The sequence below is a fragment of the Cervus elaphus genome, chromosome 2 (genome assembly GCF_910594005.1).
Source record: "Cervus elaphus chromosome 2, mCerEla1.1, whole genome shotgun sequence".
Classification (NCBI taxonomy): domain Eukaryota; kingdom Metazoa; phylum Chordata; class Mammalia; order Artiodactyla; family Cervidae; genus Cervus; species Cervus elaphus.
Window position 1 is genome coordinate 5,845,664 of NC_057816.1, and position 20,655 is coordinate 5,866,318.

General features: G+C 38.5%; 1 protein-coding gene across 1 annotated transcript in view; it reads right to left on the minus strand.

Moving 5' to 3' along the window:
• KDM2A (lysine demethylase 2A) overlaps positions 1-20,655 on the minus strand; it is an 88,647-nt gene that overhangs the window by 39,792 nt on the left and 28,200 nt on the right. The window contains exon 3 of the mRNA XM_043925433.1: positions 474-612. Within this exon, the coding sequence (XP_043781368.1) occupies positions 474-612 (139 nt within the window). The remainder of the gene's footprint in view (positions 1-473; positions 613-20,655) is intronic.

Below are 20,655 nucleotides of genomic sequence, written 5' to 3' on the forward strand. Positions count from 1 at the left end.
CAAGCAGAAATCACATCCTGTGCCTGAACAGCCTAACATGTAACTCTGCCCACTGCAATACAAACCATGACATCCCTGTCAGTTTGCCGAAGAACAAAGCTGCACGGCACACAGGGACCTCAGTTATGGTGGTGCAGGCACATGCATAAAAGGACTGCTATTGAACTATTCTTAATTAAACCCAAACCAAGGGATGAGAGACGAAGGAAAGGCCTTTAGGGAAAAAATCCCAACATTCCTGTCCTAATAAACGCATGCTTCTTCCAATACAGCAGAGAATGACTCATGGGATAGGACTAGGGGGCCGGGGGAGGCTGGTGCATGAGTGGCATTGTGTAATAAGAGAAAATAAAGATAAACAGCATCACAGCATTAACAGGAAGTATTCTGGCTGCAGACATGCTGAGCGCACAGCTCCCAGAGTCTACAACCTCCATCAGGTGGCTGCAGGTCTGAATTCAAATGATACTGACCTTTTCCTTCCATAAAAGTAACAAAATTTGCATTATATTTGTTGGTGTGGAGTTTCTCTTCCAAGTCAAACGTTCTTTTCCCTTCAATTTCATCATCTGAAATGCCATCATCTTCATAGCGTCGTCGCATGGTACCACGCTGGGAAGAGAGGGACAGAAGGATGAAATCATACACCTTTTCAAGATTTTCAGTTGCTACGTTAAGCATCCATTTGCCTTGCTTTGTAGATCTTTTTCTCAAATGAAGGTCAGCTAATATTCTCACAATGTACAAAATTTAAAATGAGTCACTAGGTTCCCCACTTGTAAATTTTACATTGCTAACTCTTTGAGCCTACAGATATAAATTTTCAACAAAAATATGACCAAATAGGGTCTACTAAACATTTTTTTTCCTGGCTGCACCACACAGCATATGGGATCTTAGTTCCGTGACTAGGGGTTGAACCCACACCCCTTGCATTGGGAGCACAAAGTTTTAACCACTAAACCACCAGGAAAAGTCCTACGAAACATTTTATTCATTTACCATTGTTTATCAGAGGGTGGACAAACTGTCTTTATAGACATTACAGACCAGGATACAAAACATAATTTTTTTATGGGAAAGGCTACTTCTGGATTAGCTTTCTGAAACAACCTTTGAGAATAGACTAAAACATTTTAATTAATGAAGCAAAACCTCTTTTACAGCAGATAAAGTTAACCTAAACAACAGCATTCCAAAGAGCAGACCATCAATGCTTAGCATTAAAGATAATGTCTTCCAAAGGAAAATATACAAATGGTCAACAAGCACATAAAAAGTGCTTAGGATCATTGGTCATTAGGGAAAATACAAATTAATACCACAACAATATACCACTTTACACCCACCAGGATGACTATTACCAAAAAGGCAGACAATAACAAGTGTTGAAGAGAATTTACACCCACCAGGATGGCTATTACCAAAAAGGCAGACAATAACAAGTGTTGAAGAGAATGTGGAGAAACTGGAACCCTTACAGAATGTTAATGGGAATGTAAAATGTTGCAACCATTCTGGAAAAGTTTGGCAGTTCCTCAAAACGTTAAACAGTAAATTATGATTCAGCAATTCTCCTCCTAAGTGTATATCCAAAAGAATTAAAAACATATCTAAAATGCAGATGCTCACAGCAGAACATTATTTGTAACAGCCAAATGGCAGAAACAACCCAAATGTCAGTTGATGAATGGATTAAAAAAATGTGGTATATTTTGTTACAATGGAATATTATTTGGCTATAAAAAAGAGCAAAGTACCATTATGTGCTACACATGGAAGAATCTTGAAAACAACGTAGTAAGTGAAAGATGCCAAACACAACAGACCATGTATTACATAATTTCATTTTTTATTTTAATTTTTTGCTGTACAAACGACCTTTACTGTGTACAACGGGAAGTGGAAGAGGAGGAGATACAACAGCTCTGGCTCCTGGGGCAGCTCCACAGACTCAGTCACTACCCTCAAAAAACCAGTTTCATTTTCATGATATGTCCAGAATAGGCAAATCCACAGAGATAGAAAGTAGATTAATGGATGCTAGGGTCTGGGGAGACGGAGAGATAGAAAGTAACTTAACAATGTGGGTTTCTTTGGGGAGCAATTAAAAATGTTCTAGAACTAAACAGTGGTGACATCTGCACAACCTTGAATATACTAAAAACCACTGAGTTGTACACTTTAAACAGGTGAGTTTTTTTTTTGTTTTTTTTTTTAAACAGGTGAGTTTTATGGTATATGAATTATCTTGGTAAGCTGCCTGTTTTAATTTTTTTCTTAAGATAACATGTTGCTTATGCTGCAAATTTACCTTTTGGTATAGTTTACCTTAGCCAGTACTAAACTTGCTGAAATTTCTGTAACACACACACACACCGGACAACTTGCGTGGAAGGCAATGGTAAAGGAGCCCAACTCCAGGCTGTGCTGTGCTTAGTCGCTCCACTGTGTCTAACTCTTTGCAACCCCACGGACTGCAGTCCACCAGGCTCCTCTGTCTAGGGGGATTCTCCAGGCAAGAACATTGGAGTCGGTGGCCATGCCCTCCTCGAGGGGATCTTCCCAATCCAGGTCTCCCACAGTGCAGGCAGATTCTTAACCACCTGAGCCACCAGGGAAGCCCTGTTAACATAAAACCCCAGGGTTCAAGATTTTGGGAAAAGATGCATGTGTCATGGGAGAAAATCAGAAGCCGAATCTCAGACGGCATACTAGCAAAGGAAGGATTTCCAGAGAGACATTCCATGGCTTCCTTCCAATCTAACTTGAGCCGCAAGCACAGCTAAAGGTAAGAGCTATGGTCCCACTTGAAGCAGCACAGCAGGGAGGCAAAGAACGCACACACTCCACTGCTTATACAAGGGCCTGCCTAGCCCAGACCCCACCATCACCTGGTTACACCCAAGTGGAGCTCCTCACTTTACCTTTCCCATATCCCTCTGAGTATTAAAATAGTTTAAACAAAGAAAAAAATATCTACCACCTCACTCAGAACACCCCTCTCCTTATCAACACAAACAGAAGGAAACAGGGAGCACGGCAAGCCTTGGGTTCAGGAAAAAAAAATGGGAATGGAAAGAGGCTGGTTTGGTCCTTAGTTTCCTGGTGAGGTTCCCTGCGGCCTCTGTCCACTGCCACTGCCGGGGTCGTCCCCATTCCCCTGCCTGCCACAGTGCTCATCAACTGAGGTTCCAACGGGTTGGGGAGGTCCAGATGGGAAGGAATATGGACTCGGGGACTGAGGTGCCAAAGGCCCCCACCCCCAGTATGTGCTAAGAACCACCAAACCTGGAATTTAAAGTTTAGATACTGATGATCTAGAATTGATTACACAGCACCGGAATTTATATAAACTCGTTAAGAAAACGAGACACTGGAGAAAAGTCTCTTAGGGAATGGGACCAGGGAAAGAGCAGAAATAAGAAATTAAAATTAAAGTAAATAAAACTGACAGTTACACACCAGAGGAGAGCGAGAGTCAATTTACCAGTTTTAGGTAGAAACACTGATGAATACCTGTTATCTCTTCCAAGTTTGGCAAAAAAACCCCTTATAACACTCTTACCTAGCAGTTTGTTGCCATAAGTCACAGCTTAAAGCCCCAAAGATCTATTTTTAGTAGACCTCTCACTTACTCTAAAAATGCCACCAATGCTCAAAAATACTTTTAGGTACCTTTATATTTGAAGGGAAGCTGGTTATTTTCGCTGACAATTTCTTAAATGGGTTTGTGTTTTGAAAGGCATCACTCAGTTCTCTTCCTCACCTTATTACATATACATGTCTTAGAAAAGAACTCCAAAAGATGAGTTCCAAGTATGTCAAAAAGCAAGAGCAATACCACTGAAATAAATATGGTTTCCCACAACAATCATTTTTAGAAAGCATTCATTTGCACCCAGAAATAACCTCCTCACATACAAGGTCAACTGATTTATGACAAAGGAGGCAAGAACATATAACAAGGAAAGGACAGTCTCTTCAATAAATGGCGTTGGGAAAAGTGAACAGCTACACACAAAAGAATGAAACTGAACCACTATCTTTTACCATACCCCAGAATTAACTCAAAATGGATGAAAGACTTAAATATAAATTTGAAACCATTAAACTTCTGGGCAATAAGCTCCTTGACATTGGTCTTAGCAATTTCTTTTTGGATCTGACTCCAAAGGCGAGGGAAAACAAAAACAAAAACAAACAAATGGCAATAATATGTGTGTGTGTAGACACACACACCGTGAAATACTACTTAGCCACACCTACACATAAAATTTTGATATCTACAGCAACATGGATAGACTTGAAGGGCATTATAATTTGTGAAATAAGTCAGGCAAAGACAAATACTGTATGATATCACTTATATGTGGAATCTAATAAACATAACAAATTAGTGTATACAACAAAAGAGCAGCAGATTCACAGATATAGAGAACAAACTAGTGGTTACCAGTGAGGGGGGCAACACAGGGGTAGAGGAGTAGGAGACGCAGACTACTGAATGTAGGACAGGCTCAAGGATGTACAGCCAACATAAAGGGAAAGAAGCCTTCAAAAGCTATAAAGATCCTAAAAACTAAAAAAATTTTTAAATGGTGCTGGGACAACTGGATAACGACATGTAAAAGAATGAAACTCATTTCTACCTCATACCTTATAAAAAAAAAATACTAACCCAAAATGGATCAGACTTAAATGTGAAGGCTAAGACTATGGAATTCTTAGAAGAAAGCACAGTGCAAATATTCATGACTTTAGACTAGGCAATAGTTACTTAAATAAGACACCAAAAACACATGCAACAACAAAAGAGATTAACTGGACTTAAGAATTAAAACTTCAAAAACACTACCAACAAAGGTAAAAAGCAATTAATTTACAGAATGAGAGAATATATTTACAAATTATATATCTCATAAGGGCCTAATATCCAGGATATATAAAGAATTCTTACAACTTAAAACTGAAAGGACAAAAAATAAAATTAAAATGGACAAAGGTGTGAATGAGTATTTTTCTTATAACTGGCCAATAAGCACATAAAACATCATTAGTCTTTAGCTCATCAGTCATTAAGAAAATGCAAATCAAAGCCGAAATGAGAAACTACTTAACACCTACTAGGTGTAAGTGCTGGTGAGGATGTGAAAAAAGCAAAAGCCTCACACAGCCTCCCGTAGCTAGTGGGAATACAGAACAGAACAACTCTATGGAAAAGAGTCTTGTAGTTCCTCAGACTGGTTGAGAGTTACCATATGACCCAGAAATTCCATTTCTAAGCATCTACACAAGAAAATGAAAACATGTCCACACAAAAACACACACACTAATGTTCATAGTAACATTATTCATTATAACCAACAAGTAATAACAAATGGATGATAACAAATGGGAAAATAAAACATAGTATATATCCAAACACTCTCTTCCAACAACACAAGAGATGATTCCACACATGGACATCACCAGATGGTCAGTATCCAAATCAGACTGATTATATTCTTTGCAGCCGAAGATAGAGAAGCTCTGTATAGTAAGCAAAAACAAGACCTGGAGCTGACTATGGCTCAGATCATCAGCTCTTTATTGCAAAATTCAGGCTCAAATTGAAGAAAGTAGGGAAAATCACTAGGTTATTCATGTATGACCTAAATCAAATCCCTTACGACAATACAGTGGATGTGATGAATAGATTCAAGGGATTAAATCTGGTAGACAAAGTGCCTGAAAAACGATGGATGGGGGTTCGCAACACTGTACAGGAGGTGGTGACCAAAACCATCCCCAAGAAAAAGAAATGCAAGAAGGCAAAGTGGTTGTCTGAGAAGGCCTTACAAATACCTGAGAAAAGAAAAGTGAAAGGCAAAGGAGAAAAGGAAAGATACATCCAATTGAATGCAGAGTTCCAGACATAGCAAGAAGAGATAAGAAAGCCTTCTTAAGTGGCCAATGCAAAGAAACAGAGGAAAAAAACAGAATGGGAAAGACTAGAGATCTCTTTAGGAAAACTGGAGATACCACGGGAACATTTCATGCAAAGATGGGCACAATAAAGGACAAAATTGGCAAGGACCTAACAGAAACAGAAGAGATTAAGAAAAGGTGGCAAATATACATGGAAGAACTGTACAAGAAAGCTCTTAAGGATTCAGACAACCATGATGGTGTGGTCACTCACCCAGAGTCAGACATCTTGAAGTATGAAGTCAAGTGGGCCTTAGGAAGCATTACTATGAACAAAGCTAGTGGAAGTGATGGGAGTTTCAGCTGAGCTATTTCAAATCTTAAAAGATGATGCTGTTTAAGTGTTGCACTCAATATGCCAGAAAATTTGGAAAACTCAGCAATGGCCACAGGACTGGAAAAGGTTAGTTTTCATTCCAATCCCAAAGAAAAGCAATGCCAAAGAAAGCTCAAACTACCACACAATTGCAGTCCTTTCACATGCCAGCAAGATTATGCTCAAAACCCTTCAAGCCAGGCTGCAGCAGCACGTGAACCAAGAACTCCCAGCTGTACAAGCTGGTTTAGAAAAGGCAGAGGAGTCAGAGGCCAAATTGCCAACACCTGTTTGAATCACAGAAAAAGTAAGGGAATTCCACAAAAACATCTACTTCTGGTTCATTGACTGTGCTAATGCCTACGACTGGCTGGATCAAAACAAACTGTGGAATATTCTTAATAAGATAGGAGCGCCAGACTACATTACCTGCCTCCTGAGAAACCTATATGCAGGACAAGAAGCAAAAGTTAGAATTGGACATGGAACAATGGATTGGTTCAAAATTGGGAAAGGAGTACTTGAAGGCTGTATATTGTCACCCTGCTTATTTAACTTATATGCAGAGGACATCATGAGAAATGCTGGGCTGGATGAAGCACAAGGTGGAATCAAGATTGCGGGGAGAGATATCAATAACCTCAAATATGCAAATGATACCACTTTAATGGCAGGAAGTGAAGAGGTACTAAAGAGCCTTTTGATGAAGGTGAAAGAGGAGAGTGAAAAAGCTGGCCTAAAACTCAACTTTCAAAAAGTGAAGATCATGGCATCTGGTCCTATAACTACATGGCAAATAGATGGGGGAAATGTGGCAACTGTCAGATTTCATTTTCTTGGGCTGCAAAATCAATGCAGATGGTGACTGCAGCCATTGAAATTAAAAGATGCTTGCTCCCTGGAAGAATAGCTATGACAAACCTAGACAGTGTATTTAAAAGTAGAGATATCATTTTGCCAACAAAGGTCTGTATAGTCAAAGCTATGGTTTTTCAAGCAGTCATGTATGGATATGAGAGCTGGATCATAAAGGAGGCTGAGTGCTGAAGAACTGATGCTTTTGAACTGTGGTGCTGGAAAAGACACTTGAGAGTCCCTTGGACAGCAAGGAGATCAAGCCAGTCAATCCTAAAGGAAGTCAACCCTAAATATTCATTGGAAGAACTGGTGCTGAAGCTGGAGCTCCAATACTTTGGCCACCTGATGCAAAGAGCTGACTCAGTGGAAAAGACCCTGATGCTGGGAAAGACTGAGGGCAAGAGGAGAAGAGGGCAAGAGAGGATGAGATGGTTGGATGACATTACTGACTCAATGGAAATTAAGTTTGAGCAAACTCAGGGAGATGGTAAAGGACAGGCAAGCCTGGAGTGCTACAGTCCATGGGGTTGCAAAAAGTTGGACACAACTTAGCGACTGAACAATATAGTCATACAATGGAATATAGTTAAGCAATAATAGAAGGGAATGAAGTACTGATAAATGCCACAACCACAGATGAACTTCAACGAAAACACTAAGTGAAATAAGCTAATTACAAAAGACCATATATTTTAATGATTACCTTTATCCGAAATGTACAGAATAGGCAAATCTATAAAGACATAGGCTGGAGAGAAGAGAGATGGGGAGTAACTGCTAATGTGTACTGGGGTAATGAAAATATTCTAGAATTAGATACTAATAATGTTTTCACAACTTTGTACAGATTTACTAAAAACTACTAAATTGTGCACTTTATTATTATTAAAAAAAAATTTATTTGGTTGTGTTGGGTCTGAATTGCAATATGTGGCATCTTCACTCTTTGTTGCGGTATGCAAACTCTTAGTGGCGGCATGTGGATCTAGTTCCCTGAACAAGGGCTGAACCCAGGCCCCCTATGCTGGGAATGTGGAGTCTTAGCCACTGGACCACCAGGGAAGTCCCTGAGTTGTACACTTTAAAAGGCTGAATTGAATAGCATATGAATTCTACCTCAATACAAAATAATGATGGGCAGTCTATAACAGAAAAAAGGTTAAAACAATGCACATATTTAAGTAGAGCAATGTATTTTTATGACATAAGAATAAAGTTTGACACAGACCAAATCTTGCCTAATAACATTTTTTGAGAATGCAAAATTTTTTTCTAAATTTTCATAGCCATTTCAGTTGACTTTATATGAAAGGATACATAGATAGTGACTAAAAAAAGTTCTTAAGTAGTTCATGAACCACCATGCTGTACCAGAAATGCAAAAGCAGTTTGTTAGTTCTGAGAATCTCCACTCCATCAACTAATGTCATTCACCACATTAACAGATTAAAGGAGAAAAATTAAATGATCAGCTAGATCTGAGCTGTCCAAAATGTTAGCTGCTAGCCACACGTGGCTGTAAGACTTAAGTTTATTAAGATTAAAAACATTTTCAACAAATGATGCAAGGGAAACTAGGTATCTGCACGCAAGACAATGTGTTAGACCCTTACCTTAAACCATTTCATTTAAGTACAAAAAATTAACTCAAAACACATCAAAGACCTAAATGTAACAGCTAAAACTATAAAATTCTTAGAAGTAAAAAAAGGAAAATCTTCACAGCATTAGCTTTAAAGAGGATTTTTTTTAATGACATCAAAAGCAAAAGAAAAAAAAAATAGGTAAACTGGATTTCATCAAAAAATTTTTAATTTGTGCAAAAAACACTATCAACAGAGTGAAAAGAAACCATACAAGAAAATATCTGCAAACCATATATCTGATATGAGATTAGTATCTAGAATATATGAAGAACTCTTTCAATTCAACAACAACAAAAGAAACAACCCAATTCAAAAATGGGCAAAGGACTTAAATAGGAATTTCTCCAAAGACGACACCCAAATGGTCAATATGCACTGAAAAGATGCCAAACATCACCACAAATCAAATCCATAGTAAGATACTACTTCACATCCATTAAGATTCCTATCACCAAAAAAAGAAAAAACAAAAAACCCACGAAATAACAAGTGTTATCAAGGAAGTGGGGAATTAGAATGCTTATGCATTACAGGTTGCAGCCTGTGTGAAAAAACAGTACAGAAATTCCTCAAAAAATTTAACACAGAATTGCCATATGATCCAGTAATTCTACTTCTAGAACCAAAAGAAAACAACCAAAAAGTAGGGACTCAGACACTCAACATCAATGTTCATCATGCCATTATTCATGATGGTCAAAAAAAAGGTGGAGATAGCCCCAAATTTCCATTGACAGATAAAATGTAGTATTTATACATACAATGAAATATTATTCAGCTATGAAAAGAAATGGAGATCTGATACATGCAACAACATGGGAAAACCCTGAAGACATTATGCTAAGTGAAATAGGTCAGACAAAAAGATAAAATATTGTATGATTCCACTTATGAGGTAACTAAAATAGACAAATTCATACAGAGAGAAAGAGACTAGAGATTAGCAGGGGCTGGGGGAGGAGGAAGTTGGAGGAGGCTGGGGAAGTTACCATTTTATGATTACAGAATTTCTATCTGGGGTAATGAAAAAAAGTTTTGGAAACAGTAATGATGGCAGCACAACACTGAATTAACACCACTGAATTAATTTGCTTAAAATGGCTAGATAGGCAAGTTTTATTGCAAACACCTTACAATTTCTAAAAATAATGTAATATATCAAAAATCTCCCTTTAAGAGTCACTGCACAATTCCTTCATTTTATATCAAATAGTTCTCACCTATGATAACTTCTGAGAATCAGGAAATATGACACAATTATTTTAAAAAGAAGAAAGGTAAAACTGACCTAAGTTAACCCTTTCAGAAAACAGAAAAACAAGAAAGCTAGACTATCTAGAGGGAGAGCTTATCCCTTGTCACTTCTACTACAGACACTTTGCTGTGTGATCTTAGGCAGTTAAGTGAATCATTTAACCTCTCTAGATCCTAATTTTCCCTTGGAGGTAAATAATACAAGGTCCCTTTGTGCTCTACAATAAAGTCCTCACCACCTGATTCTCAGCCTTGCTCTCTGTTACATTATACTGTGTTGACATTTTGCTGACCCATAGCCCCCTCCGTCCTGACCAGGGACACTGAGAGGCACGAGCCGTGGGTTGGCAGGGCAGCCCTCCAAGGGACTTCCACATCATCCTCCTGTCCTCCCCACCCCACCCCCATATTCCCCCCCCCCATATTAAACAAATCTCCGTGTATCTCAATCAACCAGATGTTAAGGCAGTTATTTCTGGAGAGCTTAGGCAATTACCATTACCCAAGGGATCAAAGAAATCAGAGAATGAAGAAATTGTATAAAGTATGAAAAGGCAGTTGCTTCTTTATTAATGACACCCAGAAGGGCTACTTCTGTGAAGGTGAACCATGATGCCAGGACAAAGTAACAGCAGTAACGGCAGTTAACATTCGAGTGTTGAATATGTACCAAGTACTGTGATAAGCATTCTGCATGTATTAACACATGTAAGGATACTATCCTCTCTTCTCTATGACAAAAGGCAAATAAAGGATAGACGTAATCTGCCCAAGTTACAAAGCTAGTAAGTGGTGCAGCTGGGACTGGAACCCAATTCTAGAACCCATGGTCTTAACCACTGCTCTCTACTACTGAAATCACTAAGCAACGAAACTTTGGCCAGACCAGTGGCTTGGGGCAGCTGAACTAACTGTCAAAGGAGGAGATCCCAGACAACTGAAATGGCTCCGGCAGAGCAAGGAGGTGAAGTGGTGGGGCTGTTGGCAACGAAGCAATCTATAAACCAGAACACCATGCCTGATAGAAAGATCAGCCAAAATATCTTCCCGAGGGAGGGAGGTTTCTGATATGTGCTAAGGGATATGACATTTCCTTTACATGTTATTTAGCATTTCACCAATACTGACTTCTAATTCTAGCTTTTACTTGTTAAATTATCTTCCTGGACATTCAGTTATTTTGGCTGAAGTAAAAATATTGCTATTTCTAACCAGAGACCATTTTACATCAAAGAGTGCTTTGAACCTAGTACATTTATTATATATGCTACTTAAAATTTGTTTTCATTCTCTGCATTTGTAGTCAGGGACATTTATCACACACCTTCTGTAAAGATGACGTTGCCAACATTTTTTTTTAAACCAAGATTCATTTCTACATCTCCTACTGTCTCTAAGTTCTGATCTGAAATAGAACCTCACTACCTTAGAGAAAAGTTTTTAATTACACAGCCTCTTTGCTGGTGATGGTATAAGAAGCCAAGTAACAACAATATTTTCATGTCCCACATCATGATACTGCTTTAAAGAAAAAGTCTGGGGGCATCTTTTTATAAAGCTATACGGATTACATCTGAACCTTTCCAACACACACCAAATCTCTACTTGATAAGTGCATAATAAGCTCTTATACATTGTCAAAGAAAGAAGTAAGCTCAGGTTCTCAACTGGTCCCCTTCACAAAAGTATGAATACATATATATCCTAAAACTCAACTAAACTTTAAGGTGTTGTTCTCATTTTCCTTCTTTCCATATTTTTGAAAACCCGCTATTACTGTAAGATCACACACTGGGGCAGGTACATATGTAGATGAATCACTGCCTACCACCTTTCTATGTGTGTACGTGTGTTTCTGATATAAAAATTATTTGAACACTTACTCATTCATAAAACAGGGCACTCATTATGGAGTTATATTGCATACAAAGATAAAAGGCACAGTCTAGCGCTAAGATTTCTGGCCAGTAGGGGGAGACAGTCATGTAAATAAATTACAGTATTACCATTAATGTGATATGTATTAAGACAGGTAGATATAGAATTTATTAAAGTCCAAGAGGAAGGAGTAACAGAATGGTTGGTGAAGGTTCCACTTGAGAAATGTTTTCTCATTCAATATAATCTTACTGAACATCTACTAAGTGCCAAGGACTATGGATATAGATTCTATATCCTCTATACTCCTCTGTAGCGGTGACCTCTGTAGCTTTTGAACTGCGGTGCTGGAGAAGGCTCTTGAGAGTCCTTTGGACTGAAAGAAGATTAAACCGGTCAATCCTAAAGGAAATCAATCTTGAATATTTATTAGAAGGACTGATGCTGAAACTGAAGCAGCAATATGTTGGCCATCTGATGCAAAGGACCGACTCATTAGAAAAGACCCTGATGCTGGGAAACACTGAAGGCAGGAGAAAGGGACGACAGAGGATGAGATGGTTGGATGGCATTACTGACTCAATGGACATGAATTTAAGCAAGCTCCAGGAGATGGTGTGGGACAGGGAAGCCTGGTGTGCTGCAGTCCATGGGGTCGCAAAGAGTTGGACATGCTGAGCAACTGAACTGAACTAAACTTCTCCCCACCGGATTACTGAGGCTCTCCTTAACAGAGGGTGAATAACAATTTATTTTCAAAAATAAAAGTTATAATATTTGTTTAGAAAAATGTGGTAACTTCATCACATCTCATGAGAGATTTTAATGGGAATGTCCTAAGGTGGTACAAAAACAGCAGGAATCACTGCCTCACGGTGACTACACCTTGGGCCCAAGTTTTTCCCTTTCAATGTTAATAACACCCACTGCCCTTAACATAGTAAGAGGCTTGAGGACAAGGATAAAGGAAGACACATGCTTAATTTTAACACAACTGCTTTACTGTATTACAAAGAACGTGTACTGATCAACTACATAGCTGAAAAGCTTGCATTTCTTTTGTTGACACTTCAGCCTTCAAATATTTATGGGCTAACTGAAGATCAACTTATGCAGAGACCAACAGCACAAAGAACACTTTCTATATATACAAAACATTAGCAGATCACAGTAATTCCAACAAGACAGAGTAATCCATAAAGAGAAATTTGGCAAGAAGCTTATTCACACCTAAATCTCTGATTTTAAAAAAAGAAAAAAAGACAGCTGAGAAGGCAGAATGCTCAAAAGCAGAGGGATATACAACACAAAGTGAACGTCTTCCCTAAAAGTTCCCTCAGAACTAATGTCAAATACTTAGTATGTACAGAATGATCCTAAAATCCTGAGTCAGGATACACTTACTCAACCACAAATATGTCCTCTAAAAAACCAACTGGCTGAGAAATGAGTTACAGTGCTGGATCTCTTCCATCAACATTCCCTGCTTTTCTGCATACTATTTGGTATAATCAACTGTTCAGTGTGCTTGCTGCATAATTAATCATGATAGTGCCACAAGTCTATAAAAGAAGAAAACTGCTATAAGTAGCAAAATCAGTCTCTGAAATTCAGGATGAAGACAGGCATCTCAACACCATCCTGAAGAGAAATAATCTGAGTTCAGACATTACAGAAAAAGCACATGTTCATTCCCCTAAAGGTTTTAACTAGAATATACATACACTTTTCTTCTTGGATACTGGCAAAAGCAGTACTCAGCAATATTACATGTTCTATCAACATGCAAATGTTCAGTTTATCCTCCAAAAGAAGCCCAGTCAAAGCATCAGAAAAACTGGAAATAACAGCATTTGTCAAAGTCCAAATCACCTTGGGGGTTTTACTTCTTAAGTAGCTGGGAAAAAAGATGTGTAATTCCTCACTCTACTTTCTGTCCCACTCTCAAATCTTCACCTCCTTTTTGTAACCACAGAATGTTTCTTAAACTTAGCACTCTTACTATCTGACATTCAACAGTTACTCTATGTTAAGTGAAATCATTATCTAAAAGGAATATAAAATGTTTGCTTTTTCTAATTTTTATCTCCCAGAGCAGAAAAGGGAATTTTGGAAGGACTGATCACTAGGAAACAATTTTCAAATTACCCACACACAAACAAAATGGAAAATACCACCCACCGAAAATGGAAACAATAATGAACTCAGAAATATTCAGTTTGTCCCTCACTCAACAAATGTCTTAATTTATTTTCCTTAGCCAATGAACATCCTCTGAAATTCAAATAGTCCCTGAACACCTATGTTTACAGCCTGGTTTGTTTCTATAGCAACAGACACCCAGAATGCAGAAACAAAGATAATGCCTAGTTTCTTCACCATCTTCTGTAACCGATGCAACTGTAAGTCATTAGTATGATATATGGCACAAGCAGAGCCATTTCCAGTTCCTAGAAGGTAAAGATTATCTGTTGGGCAAAACAATTTATAGAGAAAGATAAAGCCCCTAAAAGTTTACCTCAAATTTAAAAGGGAAGTAAGAACGATCTGCCAGTCACTAAGAAAGGTACAGTGAACCTGAAAGGACAGTTGATTTTGGAAAACATTAACTCTACTTACTCAGTAAATGATATGAACCATTAAAGGTGTCACACACACTGCTTCTCCTAAATTTTAGGTGAGTTAGGGGAGACAGCAAGCAGTCACTTGAAGCCAGAAGATATTACATAAACACACCTATTTCCAGCCTTGCTATATTCCTCTGATCAACATGCATTTCTCTATGGTCCTCCTCTCTGGAGCTCTGACTAATGCTCTGATTCATACACAAAGGTCAATCTCTTAACCAACACATGACTTCTTTCAAACTCAAACCTGAGATTTAGAGGAGTCATGAAATTTCATTTTTAAGGACTAGAAGCTCTGGAAGGAACTGGCAAACAATCAAGAGCTGGTATTTTAAGATATCCCCCACAAACACATATGCTCTTCCCCTCCCCCACTGCCATGGCCGCAGTAGAATCTTGCAAGACCACTTTCCATCTTTCAGTCATTCATTTGTGTCAACTAAGGTTAAGGCACAGAAAATTGAGTCTTCACTTCTGAATTAACCTAGGAATGTAGTAGAAGAGTGGCAAAGTAACCCACTGCACTAAGAAGCCCAACAGTAAAAGGAATACTCAATAAAGCAGTTATACTCAAGCTAAGAGAGAAACCAATAATGCAAGTTAATGACCAGGTTTGCTAACTTCCTCCACACATTTAAAACATTGCCAATCTCCTCCCAACCAAGTGAACATTCTTAGAAAAATTCACCTACAGGTATGACCCCACTTATTACTTATTATCTTCAGCAAAACTACACAAGGAGAACAAAGCAACCGGAGTTGGAGTGGGTGTTGGCCTGGGTCTAGATACTGGTACTTTGAGCTTTGAATTCCCTAAGCTTTCATTTTCTTGGGTGAATATGTCAAGAATTACACTTAATTCTTGACACCACAGGATTGTGGTGAGGTTTAAATGTACATATGCAAAAACACTCTGCAAACTGTAAAGTGCCGTATCAGTTCAGTTGCTCAGTTGCGTCCAACTCTTTGCGACCTCACGGACTGCAGCACACCAGGCTTCCCTGTCCTTCACCAACTCCCCAAGCTTGCTCAAACTCAAGTCCATTGAGTCAGTGAAGCCATCCAACCATCTCATTCTGTCCTCCCCCTCTCCTGCCTTCAATCTTTCCCAGCATCAGGGTCTTTCCTAATGAGTGCCCTACACAAGAGGCTAAATGGAGTAGTGGCAGAGCCTAGGGTTCAAATAACAGTTCTGCCTCTCACTGTGTAAAAGCCACTTAACTAACAATTGTAATAGAAGCCATGGCACAGGACTGGATGAGGATTAAGTGAGCTAAGACATAAAATAGCCGGCATGAGCTCAAAAAGTATTAAGAATTGTGGTTTTGAACAGGAATCAACACTGGATTGGGAAATAAACATCTTTCCCAAAAAGAGTGATTTGGTTTATGTGGCTAGAGACAAGTCCTACTTGACACACCTTTTCTCATACAGCATTAAACACTGGGTAAGATTTTCTCCTCCTTTATCATCCCAGGTGGCAGACTTCTAGTAAGTTTTCTAAGCCTAACCCTCTCAGGAGCTCTTTTATGGTTCCACCATCTCTAAATGTTATACCAAATACCTAATCCTAGGGATAAAATTTCATGAAATCCAACAGCTATACCCTGTTCATCCCCACACTGCCAGCTCTTTTAATTTAATATGAAGTGGTCATTCCTGGAAGGTGTTATTTAGGAGACGCCTAAGTGGTAGAGTTGGTTCCACTGTTGTTGTTTTCTGGGTAGAAGGAACCCAGAAATCAACATTTCAGGAATAATATGACCAATAAAGGAACAGTCACATGTGAACAGGGGAAGTGCAGAGCCAGAACAGAGGAGCTACGTGCTTATACAAGAAGAAGTTTTTGGACACCAAGACAGACTAGAACAGAAGATAAGACTAAAGGAAAAAAGAGAAGTGATCAAAAAAGGAGAAGGTTTAGAACACAGTTCAATTCTTGACATAAAATAAATTTCACACCTGCCTGCCTGTGTTGCCCTAAAATCTCTGAAGGTATTACAGGAGTAATAATCATATACATTTATAGAAAATAAAAATTAAATCATGCCAATCTGGATTATCTGGCATCTATTTCTATGATTCTCTTGTATTGCTGGGATGTAATGAGAGAAAACCCTAGTGAAAGGTAAATTGTGTTAAATTTTATACTGCCAAGAGAAAGGGGAATAGACAAAGAAATTGAAGTGGTTTGATAAAATGTACTTCATCCTTCACTGTACTTTTTAGGAAGCTTGTTCAGTACTGAAAGAAAGTTTCTAAGAGAGACAGAGTAAAGACTGAGAACAGGGACCTAAAAGCTCTTTCCCCACCATCATCCTCATAGAGATTCTAAGCCTGGGAGTCCCATGGCTTTTGTACCAGAATTTACATGTACTGAGTACTTACTGTAGGCTGGGTTCTGTCCAAGACAGGAAAGAAATAAATAGAAGTGAGTGGCTGTTTTCCAGAAGCTCATAATTTGTTTGGAAAACAAAACCTACTTAATTAAAGACTAGAGGCATAGGCAAGAGCAGAATGAGAACAAGAACTTAGAACAGGTTTAGACAATCCACTTTCACACAGGTGAGTGTTGCTATGAAATGCTACAGCTAAATATCAATGTGACTAGATGTTACTACATTTTCTATCATAATAATAGCTAACATATGAATGCCTCCTTATGTTAAGCATTTTCTTTTCTGTGTGTGTGTGTTAAGCATTTTCAAACCCATTTCTATAGCTTATTTACAATCCTTACAATAATCCAATGAAGCCAGTAAAATGTCAATTTTAGTTATGAAGAAAGAACCAAAAAGGTTAGGTAACAAACCGGAATTACTTAACAAGTAGCTATTCTTAATCCCTACAACAGAAGTTCTGGAATTTTTTGGTCTCAATCCCTTACACTCTTAAAAATTACTGAGGACCCCAAACAGCTTTTGTATATATGGGTTATACAGGTCAATATTTAGTGATTACAAATTAAAATGGAAGAATTTCTAAATATGTAATTGCAAAACAAGCCTTGTATTTCCACGAAGGCTCAAGGAAAACCAGGATTTCAAAGTAATGTTTCACTGGACCATGAGGAAGTACAAAGATTAGAGCAGGTGTAATCAAAAGTAGCTAGTTAAGAGCACAATGAGTACTGAAAACTGAATTAATCTCTGAAAAAAACACATGTAAATCCTACTACTTCACAAACTTTTAGAAAACATAGGAATACATAAATACACATTCAATTAATCCTGAGTGATATCATCACACATCAAATAGTTCTGGAAAACTCCACTGTATTTCTAGAAAATCTTCACTTTAATTAGAGAATCAGACAGAAAAAGGCAAATAACATCTTAGTATTACTACAAAGATAGTTTTGACTTCACAGATTCCTATACATAAAAGAATCCTGAGTATGTATCATACTATGGGAACCACTGTTTCACACCAATCCTGTTTAAATCCTGGGTCATAAAAATTAATTTAGGTCATTTATGCATTTTTTAAATGAAATAATAGAATAGAATTAAGTGGAGAGTATCAGAAAACACAGTATGGGTTACCATTTCCTGAAACTTTTGTTACAATTATGTATACCCAAGTGTATGAGTGTACTGGCTCCTAACTGAAAAAGGTGTTTCCTACTGCAGTCAAAAGAGCTGGCAGTGTGGGGAAAGACACCCTACCACACGCTAATTTCCCTATACTACTGCCAAACCAAAGGCTATACACATGTAACCTATAATCTGTATACTGAAAACTGAGAATCTGTGATATTCTCTGATATATTCTGAGAATCTAGATATTCTCCAACATGTAGGCTACTAAAGGTTTCAGATGGATAAAATGTCTACAGAACAGTCACAGTTTACCTTACCGTGGTTTCATGCTGTTGCCACAGCCATCTCTAATGCTTTTCTACCACCTCCTCTTCCACAGTCAGTTCAGGTAAATAGGAAGGCAACAGGGGTTATCCAAGCTCCATCACCACAAACAAAGGTGCTCTTTCCTTCCCTCTAAACAGAGTTCCTGCTCTTAATAACAGGTTTATTTCCTAAATGAAGGGCCTGCTTTCACAGCAAACTGGTCAACTATCACTCTGTTGCTGGCATTATGGTTACTGCTCTCATCCTGAATCTATAGGATTTCCTGGGTCAAAACAGCAGCATTCAACAATGGTTCAAGCTGTAGATGTCTCTCCTTATCCTGGCAAAGGCAGGCCTGCATCTGGCGAACTGCAACAAATGGTAACAGCGGAGAGTGAAAGGCAGAGCCTGTCTGCACCAACAGCTGAAGCTCCACCCACAGCCTGGGCACAATCCAGGACACCCAGAGATCTCAACAGAGATCTCAACAGAGGCCACAAAGACAAACTCTACTGGAGGCAGTGAATGAAACGTGACATCACTGCCTCTTCCTCTCTACCAGAGCTGAACTACAGAATTTTATCTCAGAAGGTGTTTCTCAATTAGTCCAAACAGACCAATAAGAAGCCTGAGGAAAATTATCAGAAAAAAGGCAGGGAGGCAGGGCTAAGTTCAATGATGCATCATAATGGTACAATATATTTTTTAAAAACTGTAGTAACCTACACATAATGTAAGATTTTTAACCATTTTTACATGTACAGTTCAGTGGCATTCACACTGTTATACAACCAACATGACTACCCTTCTCCAGAAGTTTTACATCCCATACTGAAAGTCCACACACCAAAATTTGTACACACTTACAGCAGTTTAAGTGTCAAAACCTGGAAGCAACCAACATGCCCTTCACTAGGTGAGTGGATAAACAAACTACGGTACAGTCATACAATGAAGTGTTGCTGCTGTTTAGTTGCCAAGTTGTGTCAGATTCTTTTGTGACTCCACAGACTATAGTCCAGCAGGCTCCTCTGTCCATGAGATTTCCCAGTCAAGAATACTGGAGTGAATGCCTTTTCCTTTTCCAGAGGCTCTTCCTTACCCAGAGATCGAACCCACATCTCCTGCACTGGCAGTAGATTCTCTACCACTGAGCCGCCAGGGAAGCCCCACAATAGAGTATTATTCAGCAATGAAAAGAACTATCAAGACACAGAGATATGCAGGAAACTTAAATGCATATTACTAAGTGAGAAAAACTAGTCTGGAAAGGCTACAATACTGTATTTGGAGTCCAACTATCTGACATTCTAGTAAAGTCAAAACTATGGATATAATAACCCAAATAACTATAAATACAAAGAGCTAACCCTAGTATAAACTACAGACTTTGGGTGATAACGTTTTATCACTTTAGGCTTATCAATTATAACAAATGTACCACACTAATGCAAGATGTTAATAACAGGGGAAACTGGGAGGCGAGGTGAGGGTATGTGGTAACTCTGTACTTTCTGCTCAATTTTTCTGCAAATCTGAAACTGCTTTAAACATAAAAACTTAGTAGTTAAAAAAAAAATCTATGTCACAAAAACAAAAAGGCTATAGGGACTGTTACGAATCAGTAAACTTTTACTGTAAGGGGCCAGAGAGTAAATATTTTAGGTTTTGTGGGACATAAGGTCTCTATCACAACTATTTCAACTCTGCCACAGAAGCATGAAAACAGCCAGAGACAACACGAATGCATAAACTTGGCTTCATCTACAGATACTGAAATCTGAATTTCATATAGTTTCTATATGTCATAAAATACTGTTCTTTGGATTGTTTTCAACCATTTAAAAATGTAAAAGCCAAAGAACTGAAAACACATATTTAAACAAATACTCGTACATAAATGTTCACAGCAGCACTATTCCAAACAGCCAAAAGGTACAAACAACCCAAACACCATCGCTGGGCAGAGAGTGCCGGACACCTGCATCAAGGAAGTATCATTCAGTCATAAGAAGCAATGAAGTATCGATACAGGCTGCCACGTGAATGAACTTCAAAAACATGCCGAGTGGAAGAAGCCTGACACAAAAGGTCACATGTTATTCCATCTATATGAAACATCTAGAATAGGCTCATCTTTAGGAACAGACAGTCAACTAGTGCTTCCCAGGAGCTGAAGGGAGGGGCTGATGGGGACACTGCTGAACAGGACAGGGTTTCCTTCTTAGGTGTTTAAAATGTCTTGGAACTAGACAGAA